Source organism: Daphnia magna, linkage group LG3, assembly GCF_020631705.1.
Source record: "Daphnia magna isolate NIES linkage group LG3, ASM2063170v1.1, whole genome shotgun sequence".
In the NCBI taxonomy this organism is placed as follows: domain Eukaryota; kingdom Metazoa; phylum Arthropoda; class Branchiopoda; order Diplostraca; family Daphniidae; genus Daphnia; species Daphnia magna.
Genome location: NC_059184.1, coordinates 7400040 through 7415065, shown reverse-complemented (window position 1 = coordinate 7415065; position 15026 = coordinate 7400040). Strand labels below are relative to the sequence as shown.

The window sequence follows — 15026 nt, the reverse complement described above, 5'->3', positions numbered from 1 at the left end:
AGGGCAACTAGAATTAGCCGCAAGGAATAGAAACTTCGAAAGACAAATAAGAGATAAAGAAACACTCATTTCAACACAGGAGAGAAGATACAACGCCTTGAGGAACGTCTAGTGGATTACAAGCAAAAAGAAGCTTTTTACATCGAAGCAGAGAGCTCAGACAATTCTAGAACAGAAGAACATACAGGAGAAGTTTCAAAACTAATAGAACAAATCAACGATCTAACGTCAATAAGTCAAATAAACGACAAATCATTACATTTCGAATAAGATACAGAACAAGTTTTAAAGCAACAGCAAACTATTGAAACTCTAAAAAAAACAAATAGAGTCCCAGAATAAAACAATAGAACTATTGCAGAAACAGAACGAACTTCGTAACAAAGAAAAACCAAATTTTAAAATCATGGGAGTTGACCACGATACTTCCGAGGAAGCTGAGACTTCGAGACACAACCCAATAGGGAAATCAACAGAAAAAACCCCTACCGCAGAAGAAATAGACATGATCAAAACCTTTACTCAACCAATAGTAAAAGTATTGGGGGAACTGTTCTCTCGAGAAGATAAAAAATCCATCCCCCCATACAAAGGAAAAAGCACAGACAAAATGATAACGGAGTGGCTTAAAACAGTGGAGCACGTAGCAAGAAACAACAACTGTGACGACACCCAAAAATTACGATTCTTTTCAGACAAACTTAAAGGTGAAGCTCTGGATTGGCACGAAGAATATGTATCAGAAAAAGGAGATGAACTTGAATACGATGACTGGCGATCAGCAATCATAGCAAGATTCCAAGACGCCTATGATCTAGCCACCTTAAAGAAAAAATTATTGCAGCTAAAACAGAAACCGGAAGAAAACTGCAAAGCTTTCGTGTCAAGACTAAACAACCTATACGACGGAATCGAAGGAAAAGAAGAAAAACTTGACCACAACAAGACAGTTGTGGAAGACCAGCTCTTGAGTAAAGTAAAAAAGATGCGGGATACCACCAAAATTAAAATTTTAATCCAAGGGATCTTACCAAAAATAAAAACGGAACTTTACCTACGGATGCCAGAAGATGCCAACGACTTCGATGCACTATGCAAACAACTGTTTATTTCAGAACAGATATTACAAAACAAGGAAAACAACGACGACAAAGAACTAACAGCAGTCATTGCTGGCATTGCACACCATGGAAAACAACAGGATTTCGAAATAGAGAAAGTAAGACAGAAAATTTTAGAGATGGAATGTGCTAATAAAAATGAAATATCACAGGAAAAAACTGCAGTCATAGTAGCCACTGACCAATACGAGCCTCGCAGATCACAATCACGGGAACACAATTCAAGACCACAGTATCCGAGAGTACGATTTAACAATAACCAGCAAAACAGCCGCGAATCAAGCTACTCACGCAGCCGAGAACCAAGTTTTTCCAGAAGCAGAGAGGCCAGCCCATATAGAGAAAACTATAACGCCCAGAGGGGAAGGGAATTTTCAAGAATCAACAACGCAACGCCACACACCTTATTCATACGGGCTACATCAAAATGGCCAACGGCAACTAAACCAAAGACAATTTCAACGGCCACAGAATAATTTGTATCAACCGCGAAGGAATATATACCAACCCTCAAATTTTGGGAACCCTCAAAATCAGCCATGGCGTGAATCGACTGGTGATCAGTATCAGCCACGAGTACAACCTTTTCACAACACACAACCAGCGAAAAACAGTGACATTACGTGCTACAAGTGTAACAAAAAAGGACACATTGCAAGAGAATGTTGGACAGATATGGCACGTATCAACCGTCAACCACGACGTCAAATGTAGGAAACCACTCACTCTATAATTCCAATAGCATTAATCACTATCATGTAAAACCTAGCTTTACGGCAGAAATACCTAAACTTATACGTATCCCAATTAGAATTTTTGAAAAAGAAACAAAAGTTTTAGTAGACGCTGGTGCAGCAGCCAGTTTAATTTCATCTAGCTTTTATTTTAACATAAGTGATAAAAACATCGATGATCCGAATTTTAGGACAGTATCATGACAAGAGCTCAAATCATTAGGCCAATATGAATTTAAAATAACAATAAATAAGAATCATTTAATTAACCACAACTTTTAAGTGATGGAAAATCTTAATGAAAATTGTATCTTAGGATTAGATTTTTTGGCTAGCAATAACGTAAAAATTAACACAAAAAATAAGCAGATCAGTTATGATTCCTATGGAGTAGAACATAGTTTTTCCGAAAGTATATTGCCATTGTATAGCATAATGTCGCCGGATGGCTGGAAAATTAGAGATAAAGTCACTGTTCGGCTGGATCACTCGCAAATTTATTGTACGAACGCGCCTTGGTGTTTTAAGATAGCTTTTGTGGCTGGAAGCCATGTATGTATCGAGATACAAACGTGGCCGCCAGCCACAATTTCTCTCTTAAAATAGTAAGGTGCGCTCGTAAAACAGTACGGTACGCGTCAGTCACAGTCACTTGCTCTATTACAGAGATAAGGTTGGGCATAGAATTTTTTTTTTTTTTTTTATGTCTAGAAAAGGATACCCATTGGACCTCCATTTTAGGACGTACAGTGGATGATCCTTAACGACGTCCAAAAAAAGGACATTGGGATGACCTTGAGATCTACATTGTACGTCGACTGTGAACCCAGCTACGTTTTCACCGTCCGAGCTGGATATTCCTGTCCCGACAGAAATGGTGGTATCCCAACAGTACCTCTTAATTCATCACACCACTGCTTTGATTTAATAGTTCCTTACCCATGAAGCTACATTAGGATAATAATATTAACATCCACAAACTTTACTAAAGATAAGATTTTAAAATTTTACAAGCCTGTTATCGCGGCGATTTGAACGCGGAAAACTAGTTCCATAGTACACCACATTACCACTTTGATATACACCTTTTTAGTAATAGTCTAATTTAGGTAATCGTTTTTTACGTTACTTGAGTTACTTACAAAACATAACGATATTACATCAAAATAATTTAAATTGAGACAACATAACTGAAAAATTGTAAAATATTAACCTACCAAACCTAACCTAATTTTTCCACCATCCAGGTAGGCTAATCTATTCCACTCCACCTGCAATGAAAAAAAATATTTATTCATTTAATGGGTCTAGATTAGCTCATATGCTGCCTCCTGCACTAATAAAGCTTTGTTCGAGCCTTTTAGACTCTGGACATTGTCCTTCAGGTTCAGGGTGGCATTCTCTTCTTTAAGAGGTTTGGCAGTATTGATCAATTCCTTTAAAAAGGTTTTAAAAAACTTAGAGAATGAATATATTAAGATTATACGACCAATGTGGATTACCATTTAAGGCCTTCTTCATCAGCATATTTTCATTTAAAATCTTCTAAGAACTCCACTTTCTCCTTCACACTAGTATATTATTCTCGGATGGCATCTGCAGTATTGCTCAATTCCAAACAAATTAGTTTTACAAATGTTGAAATTGAATGAAACAAGATTATAATCATTACCTCAATTGTGGATACAACTATAAATTCCTGGTTGTTGGCTGCATGCACAATAGAACCAGGATTACTACCAGTGTCTATTGACTGAGGAGACACTGAAAGTTCCTCCCATGTTGACAATGGAAGAGGGTCACTAATCATTGAATCAGAATCCTAGTCAAATTAGGAAGAGTTAAGTAATTTTTTGCTGAATTCAGTTATACTCTAAGGAACCTGTGAGGTTGTAGGTGCCCTCGACAATTTTGATATCATAGACTGCGTGCAGTTGTGTTTTTTTGCTTGGCCTTCCCGATATTTTATAATTAGATACAGTAGACATTTAATATATATGATAACACAAAATCTATGTACATATTGCAAATGAAACAATAACCTGAATTTACAAACTACCTTCAATAAATTTACCTACAGACCACGCCTGGAAAATGTTATGCTTTTGCCCCTCAACTCCAGAGGGCATTAGTTACGGGGAAGGGCAAGGCCTACTTAATGCTTAAGGCCTGTAAACTCGTATACCTCCTATGGCGGTGACGCGTTACCTGGCAACAACCAATCAGAGGAAAAACAAGGGCTAGGAGGACACCATCTGACGCTCGCTACTGCTACTGCTTCGAAAACCTAAATACAAGATCAAGCAAAAACAGGGTTTCCTTGTATTTTTTAATTGAGAGTATCTTAGAATCCTTAACTTTTCGTTAAAGAATTCCAGTAAGTGGAGAAAATCATTTCTTTGAAACAGATTTGTGTCCACTAGGCAATATTTTCATCATTACATTTCACCATTTCAATCAATCTCGTATCGGTATAGACCAAGATCGGATGCTGAGTTGCCAAAGCTGAATTCCGACCTGCGGTATTTGTCCTCTCGGGCCCTATAGGAGGGAAATGAAAAATAATATATTTAATTAAGTTGTAGTTAGTTTTATTACAAAATCTTTTGGAATCGTGTGCTATACCTCTGTGCTGATATAATACAAAAAATTTTATCTCCAAAAAAGCTGTTATTTTTCCAGGAAACTTTTTGAAAGGTACTTGTTTACAATGTACCGTAGCAGACGTAAAGTGATTGACTGTGACTAGTGACTGTAGTGTCAAACTGTTTTCGTTTTTTATGTCATGAGTAGTGTAGTTTGTGATGTCAGTAATGAGTTATTTGACACAATTAGTCTTTTTCAGTTATCTGATTATGCTAAAGGACTTATTCATAAGGAAAAAGAAATTTACTTAGAAAAACGTCTGCTTCTTGTTCTACAGTTGTAATACGGGGAGGGGGGGGGGGTGTTGTGGAAAGGTAAACAAGTACCTTTCAAAAAGTTTCCTGAAAAAATAACAGCTTTTTTGGAGATAAAATTTTTTGTATTATATCAGCACAGAGGTATAGTACACGATTCCAAAAGATTTTGTAATAAAACTAACTACAACTTAATTAAATATATTATTTTTCATTTCCCTCCTATAGGGCCCGAGAGGACAAATACCGCAGGTTCAGCCTTGGCAACTCAGCATCCGATCTTGGTCTATTGGGATGGTGGAAAAGGATTCCATCTTGAGATTTATCGTTATGAGTATGTAGGTTCAAGTCTATATTATGTCATGTTATCAGTTTGAGTAAAATATTATAAATTTTTTATTTTATCTCTAAGTGAAAATGTTTAATCCGTTTATAGATTTTTTTCCTAAGTGATTAATTCAATTAACTACAAGAACAAGAAGAAAATTTTTCATTAACATGATAAAACTTATATATTTTTAACATACTACTTTTTTCTTTTTAACTACTCAATTGACATATTGCTGTCAAACTAGCACACTTTTCATTTCAAAGATTTGATTTCCTTTTGTTTTAGCTTCATTCATGTGTTTATGTAACTATAACAAGTGTTAAAGTTTTTTGGGGGTATTTTTTAACGAGGCTATAATTGCGAGCGCCAGATGGCGTCGTCGTAACCCTTGTTTTTCTAGGGAACGCCTACCCGCCATAGGAGGTATCTGAGTTTACAGGCCTTAACCATTAAGTAGGCCTTGGGAAGGGTAGGCCTTCTGACCGTTTTTTAATGGTCACGCCTATTTCCCCCCGGCAGCCGGGGGGCGCTAATGTCAAAATGTACTATTTCCCCCCGGCTGCGGGGGCGCTAGTGACAAAACTGTCTATTTCCCCCCGGCCAGTGCGGCGTTGGTGTTTAAATAGCTATTGCACACCTGAATCAGTGAACACAATCAGGTGGATGCTACGGGAAAATACAGTAGTTGTTACTTCAATCAGAGTAAACACTGACCCCTGCTTCAAGTAAAAGAAAACGACTAGTAAAAAATAAAATTATATAACAAGTAGCTTGCTTGTTATTTAATTTTATTTCACTTGATATTTTAATTTCGGTAAAAAGCAGTACCCAGTACATAAGATAGCAACTATGAGTCAAATTTCTTTATGTTTCTTAAAAGTTAAAATACATTCGATAGAGTTGGCTAATGTCCGAAGTTGCCAGTTTGATGAAATTGTGAAAAAAAAATTGGACACGAACTCGTAACAGTTCTTGCATGGCGGCTTACGGAGTTTCGCCCGTTGTAGTTTTAGTTTTAATTTTTTCCATTGAAATTATCTTCCGTTCCATTCATAATTGGATCACGAAATTCCTTCGTTATCAGGTAATCTTGTAATTTTTATTTGACCTCGATATAGACTGTACTTTATTTATTATTAATTTTTTTGTAGACGTGTTTACTTTCTGTAGCAGACAAAAATGGATGTTGTAGAGGAAACTGGCGGGCTGATAAGGGAGCCCATAATAACAATCTGTGCAGCACAGGCTTCGCAAAGGGCACAGCGCCCTTTTTGCTGCCGGGGGGAAATAGATAATTTTGACACCTAGCGCCCACCGGCTGCCGGGGGGAAATAGATTTTACCTTTTTGTTTTTGTTATTATGTGAAACCTTCTTCCAGTCTTTCCGCTGATATTCATCATTTTTTTTTTTTTTCATTAGCTATTTTAATGAGACAAAATCCTTCGGTGGTTATTAATTGCAAACGCATTTATTTCTCCAGAATCGTGCGTGTCAATGTGTCATATTTTATGTACTATATTTGTCATCAATGTCATTTTAAATGACATTAATCATTTAAAACTATATCAAAAAACAAAATAATACCAAAAAAGCATCATCTTATGACACGCACGACTCTGAAGAAAAGAATGCATTTGCAATTAGTACCCACTGAAGGATTTTACCTCAATAAAATAACTAAAGAAAAAAACGTGAATATCAGCAGTGAATATCAGACTACACGAAGGACGAAGGTATGACATAATAAAAAAAAAAAACAGTCAGAAGGCTGACCCTTTCCCGTAACTAGTGTCATCTGGAGTTGAGGGGTTATAGCCAAAAACCAAATTTTATTTAAACTGTTGTTGACGTCTACTATTGATAGATTGGACAGCACACGATCGTTCCAAAAACGATTCATTCCACATTGTTGAGCTCTGCCTGCATGGTCTAAGATTAGATCACGATGTAGGCTACCAGGAGGCATTGGGGGATATTAGTCCCATATTATTAGTTTATTAGAAAATTGCTCCTGGTACATCGTGATTAGATGGTCAAACTACTTCAGTCAGCAGGCGTCACTTTTCGCGAACCCGACATTTTACACGGTGATCATAGGCTCGCTCTCTCCGACCGTGCTGCAACCATGCGGAAACCTGACGCACTACCATGCAAAAGGGTATCCTTTCCCAGTCAAAATCCGCTTGGTGCCAGCACTTTCGGAGGGAGCGAGGTTCGTAAAAAGTTACGTGGGGCGTGGCTTATTTACAGGCGTTTTACGTGGTGTTCTCAAACAATGTTATCTATGACTCTGCCGCCTGTTAAGGACTTAAGGTGGACGAAGCCATTCCACGATCGCTTTCCACGATATACCAATACACGGTACGCGTACACGATTTACCGGGGCTCCTTTTTTATGAGACTTCGTTGCATACTTGCATTCTAATTCTACGCCGGAGCATTATTCTGACTAGTTAATTTGTGTTTGAAATGTCATCTGTAGAACTCGTGGATGGCTTAGATGGCCTAAAAAGTTTTTTAGCTCTTCATTATGCACAGTAAATTTGAGAATTTTTATACTTAATCATTAAACTATTGAATATTTTGAAGGTTAAAGTCTTCGGGAATTCCTGAAATTTATTGGGCGACATTACACAGCAAACTCACAGATAGTGTATGGTTTACATTTAATTTGTCTTCCTTTCAGTTTATTTGTATTTACATTTTATTTCTTAAACAAGAACTTTGATGCTGGAGATAGCTTCAGTATAGCTGAAATTAATGATGATATAACCCTCATGAACAGTACCTTTAACAGGTGGAAAGTAATGGTTACACGTCCAGGGGGTGTAAGTGCAGCAGATCCAGAGCAGTAAGATTGCTTGCTTGGTATTTTGCAAGAATACATTAACATAAGTTTCTTTTTTAGTATATATCTCATTGACCATGCTTGGACATTTCGCCCTGATCAAGTAAAGTCCCATTTGCACAACATCTCAGGACTTCTTACTAGAATGTGCACTCTTATGGGTATTTCTTACCATGAAGGTGCTGATATTGAAGCAGCCATAAAGGAAGTGATGACTTGTATGTGGAAGTACAGTCAGAGCTACAGCATAGGTAGTTTCAGACATTGCTAGATGCTAGTATGGTTTTTGTAAACATGCATAACTAAACCAGGTAACCAAAATTTTGAAGCTGAGGAGCGTCTCCCCATCTGGTACATCATGGATGAATTTGGGTATTCTGTTGGTTTATCAAGACTTTTATTTTTTTAAATCCTATTAATAGATACATAAGAATATGTTTTATATATTTCAAGCTATCTAGATTTAGTATCGGATTTTAATGCAAATTTGTTATGAATCGAAGTATGTCTCCTTAATCCTGTGCATATTATTTCCGCAATTCATATAGATCTCGCATTCAACACGCTGATTGTCCTACCGTTCGCGTTGTCCCGTTCTTTTACATGATCGAGCAAGCTACGTACTCCATTATGTTCCCAATAACGGATCTCGATGAAAATGAAGAAGTTACTCGGGATTTTGTTGAAGGCTCGGGATCCGACGAAATTACGCGATCAGCTTTATTGGCTCCCTGGTCCACGGAGTTTCCTGAAAAATTCCTTAATTCCGTAAGCCTTGAACAAGGCGAACCGTCATCGGACTACTTTTCGGTTAGCGTAAAAAAGATCATTTACGCTAGGCTGGTTGAGGAATTTTTGTTTTTCTTGCCAAGGCTAGTCGAATGACTGAAACACTTCCGATTACCGGTATTGAGATACCAGATCTGCCTAAGGATCAACCCATTCGAACTTACGTCGAATACGCTTTCATTCGAGATTACTTGAAACATCCTAGATTCCAGCTTGTAGATAATCCCGATGAAGCAGAAATTCTTTGGTTGTCATCACATTTTAAAGACTTTAAGTAATTCAAATATTTTATCAGCAAACATTTTCATTATAAAACCATCTTTTGTTTTTTACTTTCAGAATGTTAAGCGAAAACTTCCCATTTAAACGAATCAACCAGTTTCCTTGTGAACATTTGCTAACCGTAATATCATCTAGTTGTATAACACTAATTTTGTCAAAGTAACCTTTTCTTTTATTCATAAGGTAAAAGATCTGCTTTGCATTATTGCCCGAAGAGCAAAAAAAAATCCTTGCACCTCTAAAGAAGTTCTGAAAAATGAACCTTGTTGGCTACCTACGACATTCAATCTGAAAACAGAGCTTCCAAAACTAGTGGCTTATTATATGGCACAAAAAAAATTGTACGGTATAGTACCACTTTCAGACCAAGAAAAAATCTAATTACTTCGCTAACATGTTAAATCTTAATTGTATAAAATTGTAAATTTTTAATTCTCTCTGATATAGAGGAATACCAAACTATTGGATTATTAAGCCATGGAATTTGGCCCGTAGCATGGACACTCACATCACGGATAATCTTGATATGATTCTACGTCTGGCTGTTAGCGGACCAAAGATATGCCAGAAATATATTGATCGTCCAGTCCTCTTTTACAGAGAAGATATTAACGCTAAAGTCAAATTTGATCTGCGTTATATAATTCTTCTTAGTTCTGTCGACCCGCTGAAGGCTTTTGTGTATCAACGTTTTTGGATTCGGTTTGCGAATAAGCCTTTTGAACTCGATAATTTTGATGAATATGAGCGCCATTTTACGGTTATGAATTATTCTGCGTCCAATCTGCATCAGGTAGAAAACATATAAAATTTGCTATCGTTTTTCTTATTTATAATTTTTTGTGAAAACAGATGTTCTGTCATGACTTCGTCCGATATTTTGAAGAACAAAATCCTGGACAAGAATGGCCCAAGATTGAAGAACGAATATTTTCAATGCTTTCCGCTTTGTTAAAAGCCAGCACAGAAAAGACAGCAGATAGCATGTCTTCTCTGACCTCTGCGCCCCAGTCACGCGCAATGTATGCAGTTGATTTAATGCTAGCGTGGACAGATAACGTATTAGGTACGTTCTGAAGTTGCTTATTCACTCTTCCCAACGAAAGGAAAAGCTACTTTTTTTCTTCTTATATTTTATTTTTGCAATGGGAAGCAGCATTCTCGTTAGACTATGCTATACGCTAAAAGGAAATATTACTAAGCATATGTTGTTGCTTTTCTGCTAGATGGCGATGACACAGGGCCGTCCATACAGCCCATGTTATTGGAAGTAAATTGGGCACCGGATTGTAAACGTGCTTGTGTTTATTACAAGGAATTCTTTGATGATGTCTTTTCTGTCTTGTTTCTTGATGAAACGGAAGGAAGACATGTCCATTTATTGGAATAAAATAACAACTAAATTTGTGGGTGGAAAAAAAAGATGCTTGAAACTGGGTTTTCTCACCTTTTCGTGTAAGTTTGTTAGTTTCTACTTGATGGACAAACTAATAAATGGAAAACGCAAGTACACTTTGTTTATTGGCCGTATATATTTCGTAATTATGATGGTGGAAGGTAATTGTAAAGATCGCCAACATGGTTTTAAAAATCCCTCTCAGAGCCAAAGGCTGATGAACAGTGTATGTGAGTATGGGTTCCCCCGCAATGCAATGTCGTCCGTTTTTTATGACCTTTTGTCTTTGGCTAAGTTTCTTGACAACGGATTTCCTGCCACCTAGTGATTTTCCATCAAACCAGACGAAAGAATCGTCAATTTAAAGAAACATACGAGAAAAATGAAGATATCAGTTGTAAAATAAGTTATCGATTGTGCAAGTGGAATGACAAAATCATGAATTTATCGCCAGTTACTGCCTTATTTTTGAAAAAGTTCCTTCGATGTAGTACGCCTTGAATTCCGCTGGGTGCAGGACATAATACCATAACATAAGCGACATCACCTTATCGGGAACACATACACTGTTCATCAATCATCTTCTCGAAGACTCTGATGAGTGATTACTGCGACGGTTAGCTGTACGACAGATAATCCATATTGTGCAATAAAATATTTCTTGTTTACCTTTCCTCGAATGGCGGTAGGACTACAGCTCATACAGCGAACTGTGATCATAGCAATCGAGGAGGCGAATTGTAAACGCAAACAACGTTTGCAGAAAAAAATTTGTGCATGCTCATTCTAATTGGTATTTCGTTCTTCTACGTTCACCAAAAATTGCTGCTCTTCTAGATTTGCATAGTTTCTCGCAACGAGCGTCGCGTTGAAAACCTAAAAATTTCGAAAGATGAAAGACCTATCCCCTTCCATGAGTTGGCCATTGCTACTTTCACCCCTGTGGAGTAAACCTTTCCTATTATTTCTTCATTAAAAAAGTGGTGTAAAAAAGAAAATTTCAGAGAGCGCCCGCCATTGAAACAAATAGAAATTACAACACGGACGTCATTTGTCGAATATTTAAATAAAATACGCCGGGAACGTGTATTATGTTAAAGGTGCATGCCAACTGACTAGGACTAAGTTGACAAGAGTATCGAGCCATTTGTGAGCAGTCCTGCTAGTCATAAAATTGATATTGATTGACTTCAGATTCTAGGGTGAAACTGCACTATGGTCGGTCCTGCGAAAGTCAAAAGGTACCCTATACATAGAAGACAGCCCATATGCGTGTCACCATGAAGATCTTTCTTAATTCGTGAACCTCGGGTTGCCCAGCGAAGGTAAATAGGATCCGTAGTGGGAAAAAAAAAATAACTTTGAGTACCAAAAAAGTGCACCATTTCATGCAGATGCAGCATTGACATTCGACACCACAATAGGCAACCACACAATAATCACGAACTGACAATATAATCTAAAATTACAAGCAAAACAACCACACTTTTTTTTTTTTTTTTTTTTACTTCAAGATGGAGGGAAATGGAGAAAAAGAAGGTGAAGAGGCCACCGCGCCCCTAGCGCTATTTTATCATGTTGAAGAGTGCCATTGAAAATATCATTCCCATTAGCTGCATTTATAAACGGAGAAAGAGTTAGTCCAATTTCAATCTAAGCATTAAGCAGTACGTACCGTGACAAATGCAATGCCTATCCCTACTCCACCAACAATCGCTGCCTGATCTTTCACTGCCTCAAGGCCTTTGTCATAGCAACCAGTCAAGTATGCTGTATTACTATTCGGAGATCCTTGACACGGCATGTACGACTAAAAATATAAAAAAAATAAATAAAAAAAAAATAAATTAAAATAAATGCTGTATTATACAGCGCAAGAGGGAAAGTATAAATAACAAAAACAGAAGTTTCTAATTACTTGTCCAGCCAGGTCCATTTGACCAGCATTTAGTATTCCACTATTGATTCCGTTGTTTCCAATTTGGCCGCTGGTCCATATTTTCTGGCAACAAGACAGTGGCACTTGTAAATTACTGTTAAAGTTTCGATTGTCCGTCCTCCAGACTTTGTAGCCATCAAAGCCTTCGACGCCGCAACAACGCAACTGTTAAAGCACAAAACAAGAAGTTTCAGATATAGCCCAATGCCCAAAACATCAGAGCTTTTCAACGATTAGGCAATATTTGGCGCAATGCAGCAAAATCACGTTAAACACTTTTTCTTCATCTAAAGTGTTATCTTTTCTTTTCTTCACATCGTAGAACGATTTCATTCATACTAACCTTGGATTGCGTGAAATCCCAGGCATCAGTTACAACTCTAGTAACGCCGTATTCGCCGAGAGAAGAGTACATTCGCGTCCTCATTGAAACGGCAACGTTCGCGCGGAATGCATAGCCCAAAATACCGCCAACCAGCATCGTCACAAAGATGCCGAACATTACTATGAAATACTGTGTAAAACAACAAGTTTCAACAGTTTAGTCGTCCGCTGACTGCATCGTTACAGCGGCAAAGCTATATCGGCTGAATTGCGTAATTAGAAAGACTTACGGTGAGCAGCATGCACTTGATTTCTTTGACAGCGCCGAGACACCCGAGAAAGGAGATTAGGATGACGACAACACCGGTAGCTATGAGAATATAGGCGGCACTCATGTACAAATTGGTTCCAAGCAATTGTTCCATGTAAGCGTGATCTACACACGTCCAAATACCGACGGCCATCACCACGATGCCACCAACCTGTCGGGGAGGAGGGAAATTAAAATAAAGAAATTTTGGTTTCTAGAAAAATAAAAAACATCGTAAAGGTTGGTTGCCTACACCACCATGTATTATACTCCTGTTCTGAGTGCTTAATCTATGGCTCGATTAACAGAGGGTTGGGGGTGCGAATGATTCGAAAGTTTCGCCATTTGTAAAAAGTGTACACCGCACACCCCAATAATAGATTAAAGAACATCTTGTACAAACACAAATGAAGCTCTTAATTGTCTTTCATTTTTCCTAGCCAAGCCTTTTAGACATCGAAGTGCCCAAAGGCATGTGGAAAGCCACAAAAACCCAAAGTAACTGGCTCCACTGCCTCAGTCAGTCCTCGAAAAGAAAAGAGGTCAGCCCTGGCCCCGAATGGCCAAGGAAAAAGTGAAAGTGCACTACTCTTCATAGATTATGACATAGAACCGAGCTCGATCGGCCTAGTTTTTATAATTTCACCTGGTAAACTAGATACGGCTTTAGGATGCACGCCATCTAAAACTAGTAGTACGATAAATAAGTTTTAATTGAAACTTACCAGCGCTAACAAGTTGAAGGTGAACATGAGATATTTGAGGCACTTGCCACATCCATTCATTTCCGCACCGTGTCCCATGGCGCCTACACCGTGGATGGAATTGAGCTGCATGGCCGGAGACGAATAGTAAAATAGAATTAAGTTGATATAGTTGCACAGTTAATGGCAGCGCACAGGCGCAGTGACGACACAAAGCGACATGCTATGCAAATTGAAAGTGAAACTCGTTCATTTAATCTCTACTACACCAAAGAAACAACTCGATTTTGAGTAGAAGGGAAACGTTGACTGTAATTCACAGAAATCCTTCGGCAATGGCGTCGGTACGTTCAACTGGCTGAGTGCGTAAGGCTGATTCTGATTAGGGTCTCTCGTGCCATTATTAATGCAGAGATGCCTCGACGTTGTCTATGGCGACCAATGTCAACAATCGACTCTTTTCGACCAACACCATAGAGCACCGCTACTTTTTTGTACCACGTACCACGCACCACCACGCATGCACATGAACGCTTCCTGCGCGTCGTTTTCCACTGCAAAAGGCTCACGTTCAATACGTGTACAAATGAAAATCATTCTAATCAATCGCTTCTGAGAAGATTAAAGCTTAATAGTCCAAGGCTGGCTGACTATATTCCTGGAAACGGCTGGCAGTAAGGGTAAACAAATGGTTGATCCTCTTTTAGCACTATGACAATGTTGTTGTTTTTTTTTTTTGGGGGATTTCTAATTTCTTTTACATACGGATCGCATTCATGTCAAACTGAAGTCGAATAATATGCAAAACAATTTAGAATTACAGATGGGCAACTCACCGTGAATGGAAGATAATATTTCAAACGGCTCGATCTTTTCCTCCGTTTTAAAAGTGGTCGTCTAAAACACTCGGTTGACCAGACTAAGGTCTACAGCGAAAGAGAAAGTTACTGTTTTTGTGGACACGCGGTTTTCAGGTGCTTGGCAGTCGAAACTCAGCCGAAGAATGAGAAGAGAGTGAACAGCTCTCCCTAAGTTCCTATACTCTGCCACAAAGCCAGCTAGCGGCTACCTGCATTCTGTTTAGCACCCCCTTCCCCACTTTTTCTTTCTTTCCCTTTTTTTCCTTTTTTTTTTTTTTTTTCTCCTTTTCTTTATTTTTCTTTTAGTTTCCTTTTTCTTTTTTTGTTTTATCCCTCCTTCACTTTCAAGAAAAGCTGAGAATGAAGGAGAAAAAAAACGTGAAACGTGCATTTTTATGCACTGGTTTTCTTGCCTATTCTTCCGGAAAAACAAGAGTTGCATCGAATGGTTGTAAAATACAAAATATTTTTCTTTCCCAATCAACTC

The 15026-nt window shown here is 38.1% G+C and overlaps 2 protein-coding genes and 2 long non-coding RNA genes across 8 annotated transcripts; 2 read left to right on the top strand and 2 right to left on the bottom strand.

Annotated features, from left to right (window-relative positions):
- Positions 1-1955: 1955 nt before the first annotated feature.
- LOC116918893 lies at positions 1956-3978 on the bottom strand. 2 transcript variants are annotated; one of them, XR_006644543.1, is made up of 5 exons: positions 3930-3978; positions 3738-3867; positions 3528-3677; positions 3358-3451; positions 1956-3291 (listed from the first exon to the last, which is right to left on the bottom strand). It is a non-coding gene; the product is annotated as an uncharacterized LOC116918893 (long non-coding RNA). The 2 variants fall into 2 exon arrangements; XR_004391708.2 differs by having other exon boundaries at positions 3738-3957.
- An 869-nt stretch (positions 3979-4847) lies between these two features.
- LOC123470762 lies at positions 4848-5783 on the top strand. Its single transcript, XR_006644542.1, has 2 exons — positions 4848-4899; positions 4984-5783. It is a non-coding gene; the product is annotated as an uncharacterized LOC123470762 (long non-coding RNA).
- Positions 5784-7356: 1573 nt separating this feature from the next.
- Positions 7357-10516, top strand: LOC116918890 (tubulin--tyrosine ligase-like protein 12). 4 transcript variants are annotated; one of them, XM_045171515.1, is made up of 12 exons: positions 7357-7448; positions 7677-7740; positions 7808-7938; positions 7996-8186; positions 8247-8307; positions 8484-8745; positions 8808-8998; positions 9064-9127; positions 9190-9347; positions 9454-9799; positions 9859-10072; positions 10233-10516. In XM_045171515.1, the coding sequence occupies exons 1-12, from the start codon at positions 7363-7365 to the stop codon at positions 10394-10396; spliced, it is 1932 nt and encodes a 643-aa protein (XP_045027450.1). In that variant the 5' UTR covers positions 7357-7362; the 3' UTR covers positions 10397-10516. The 4 variants fall into 4 exon arrangements, with proteins under 4 accessions (XP_045027450.1, XP_032780574.2, XP_045027451.1 ...); XM_032924683.2 differs by lacking the exon at positions 7357-7448 and adding an exon at positions 7468-7624; XM_045171516.1 differs by lacking the exon at positions 7357-7448 and having other exon boundaries at positions 7496-7740; positions 7885-7938.
- Positions 10517-11463: 947 nt separating this feature from the next.
- LOC116918892 (tetraspanin-9) lies at positions 11464-14700 on the bottom strand. Its single transcript, XM_032924685.2, has 7 exons — positions 14516-14700; positions 13701-13805; positions 12956-13147; positions 12685-12855; positions 12321-12506; positions 12078-12212; positions 11464-12015 (listed from the first exon to the last, which is right to left on the bottom strand). Exons 2-7 carry the CDS (start codon positions 13776-13778, stop codon positions 11968-11970), a joined length of 810 nt encoding a protein of 269 aa, XP_032780576.1. The 5' UTR covers positions 13779-13805; positions 14516-14700; the 3' UTR covers positions 11464-11967.
- Positions 14701-15026: the final 326 nt, after the last annotated feature.

What these genes read in the sequence shown, in the direction of transcription:
- LOC116918890 (XM_045171515.1), top strand. Translation starts at nt 7,363, where the DNA reads ATGTTATCTATGACTCTGCCGCCTGTTAAGGACTTAAGGTGGACGAAG. An exon ending in CAGTCAGAGCTACAGCATAG is followed by an intron (nt 8,187 to 8,246) that starts GTAGTTTCAGAC and finishes TAACTAAACCAG; the next exon opens with GTAACCAAAATTTTGAAGCT. An exon ending in TCACATTTTAAAGACTTTAA is followed by an intron (nt 8,999 to 9,063) that starts GTAATTCAAATA and finishes TTTTACTTTCAG; the next exon opens with AATGTTAAGCGAAAACTTCC.
- LOC116918892 (XM_032924685.2), bottom strand. Translation starts at nt 13,778, where the DNA reads ATGGGACACGGTGCGGAAATGAATGGATGTGGCAAGTGCCTCAAATAT. An exon ending in CCTTCAACTTGTTAGCGCTG is followed by an intron (nt 13,148 to 13,700) that starts GTAAGTTTCAAT and finishes CCTCCCCGACAG; the next exon opens with GTTGGTGGCATCGTGGTGAT. An exon ending in GGGATTTCACGCAATCCAAG is followed by an intron (nt 12,507 to 12,684) that starts GTTAGTATGAAT and finishes GTGCTTTAACAG; the next exon opens with TTGCGTTGTTGCGGCGTCGA.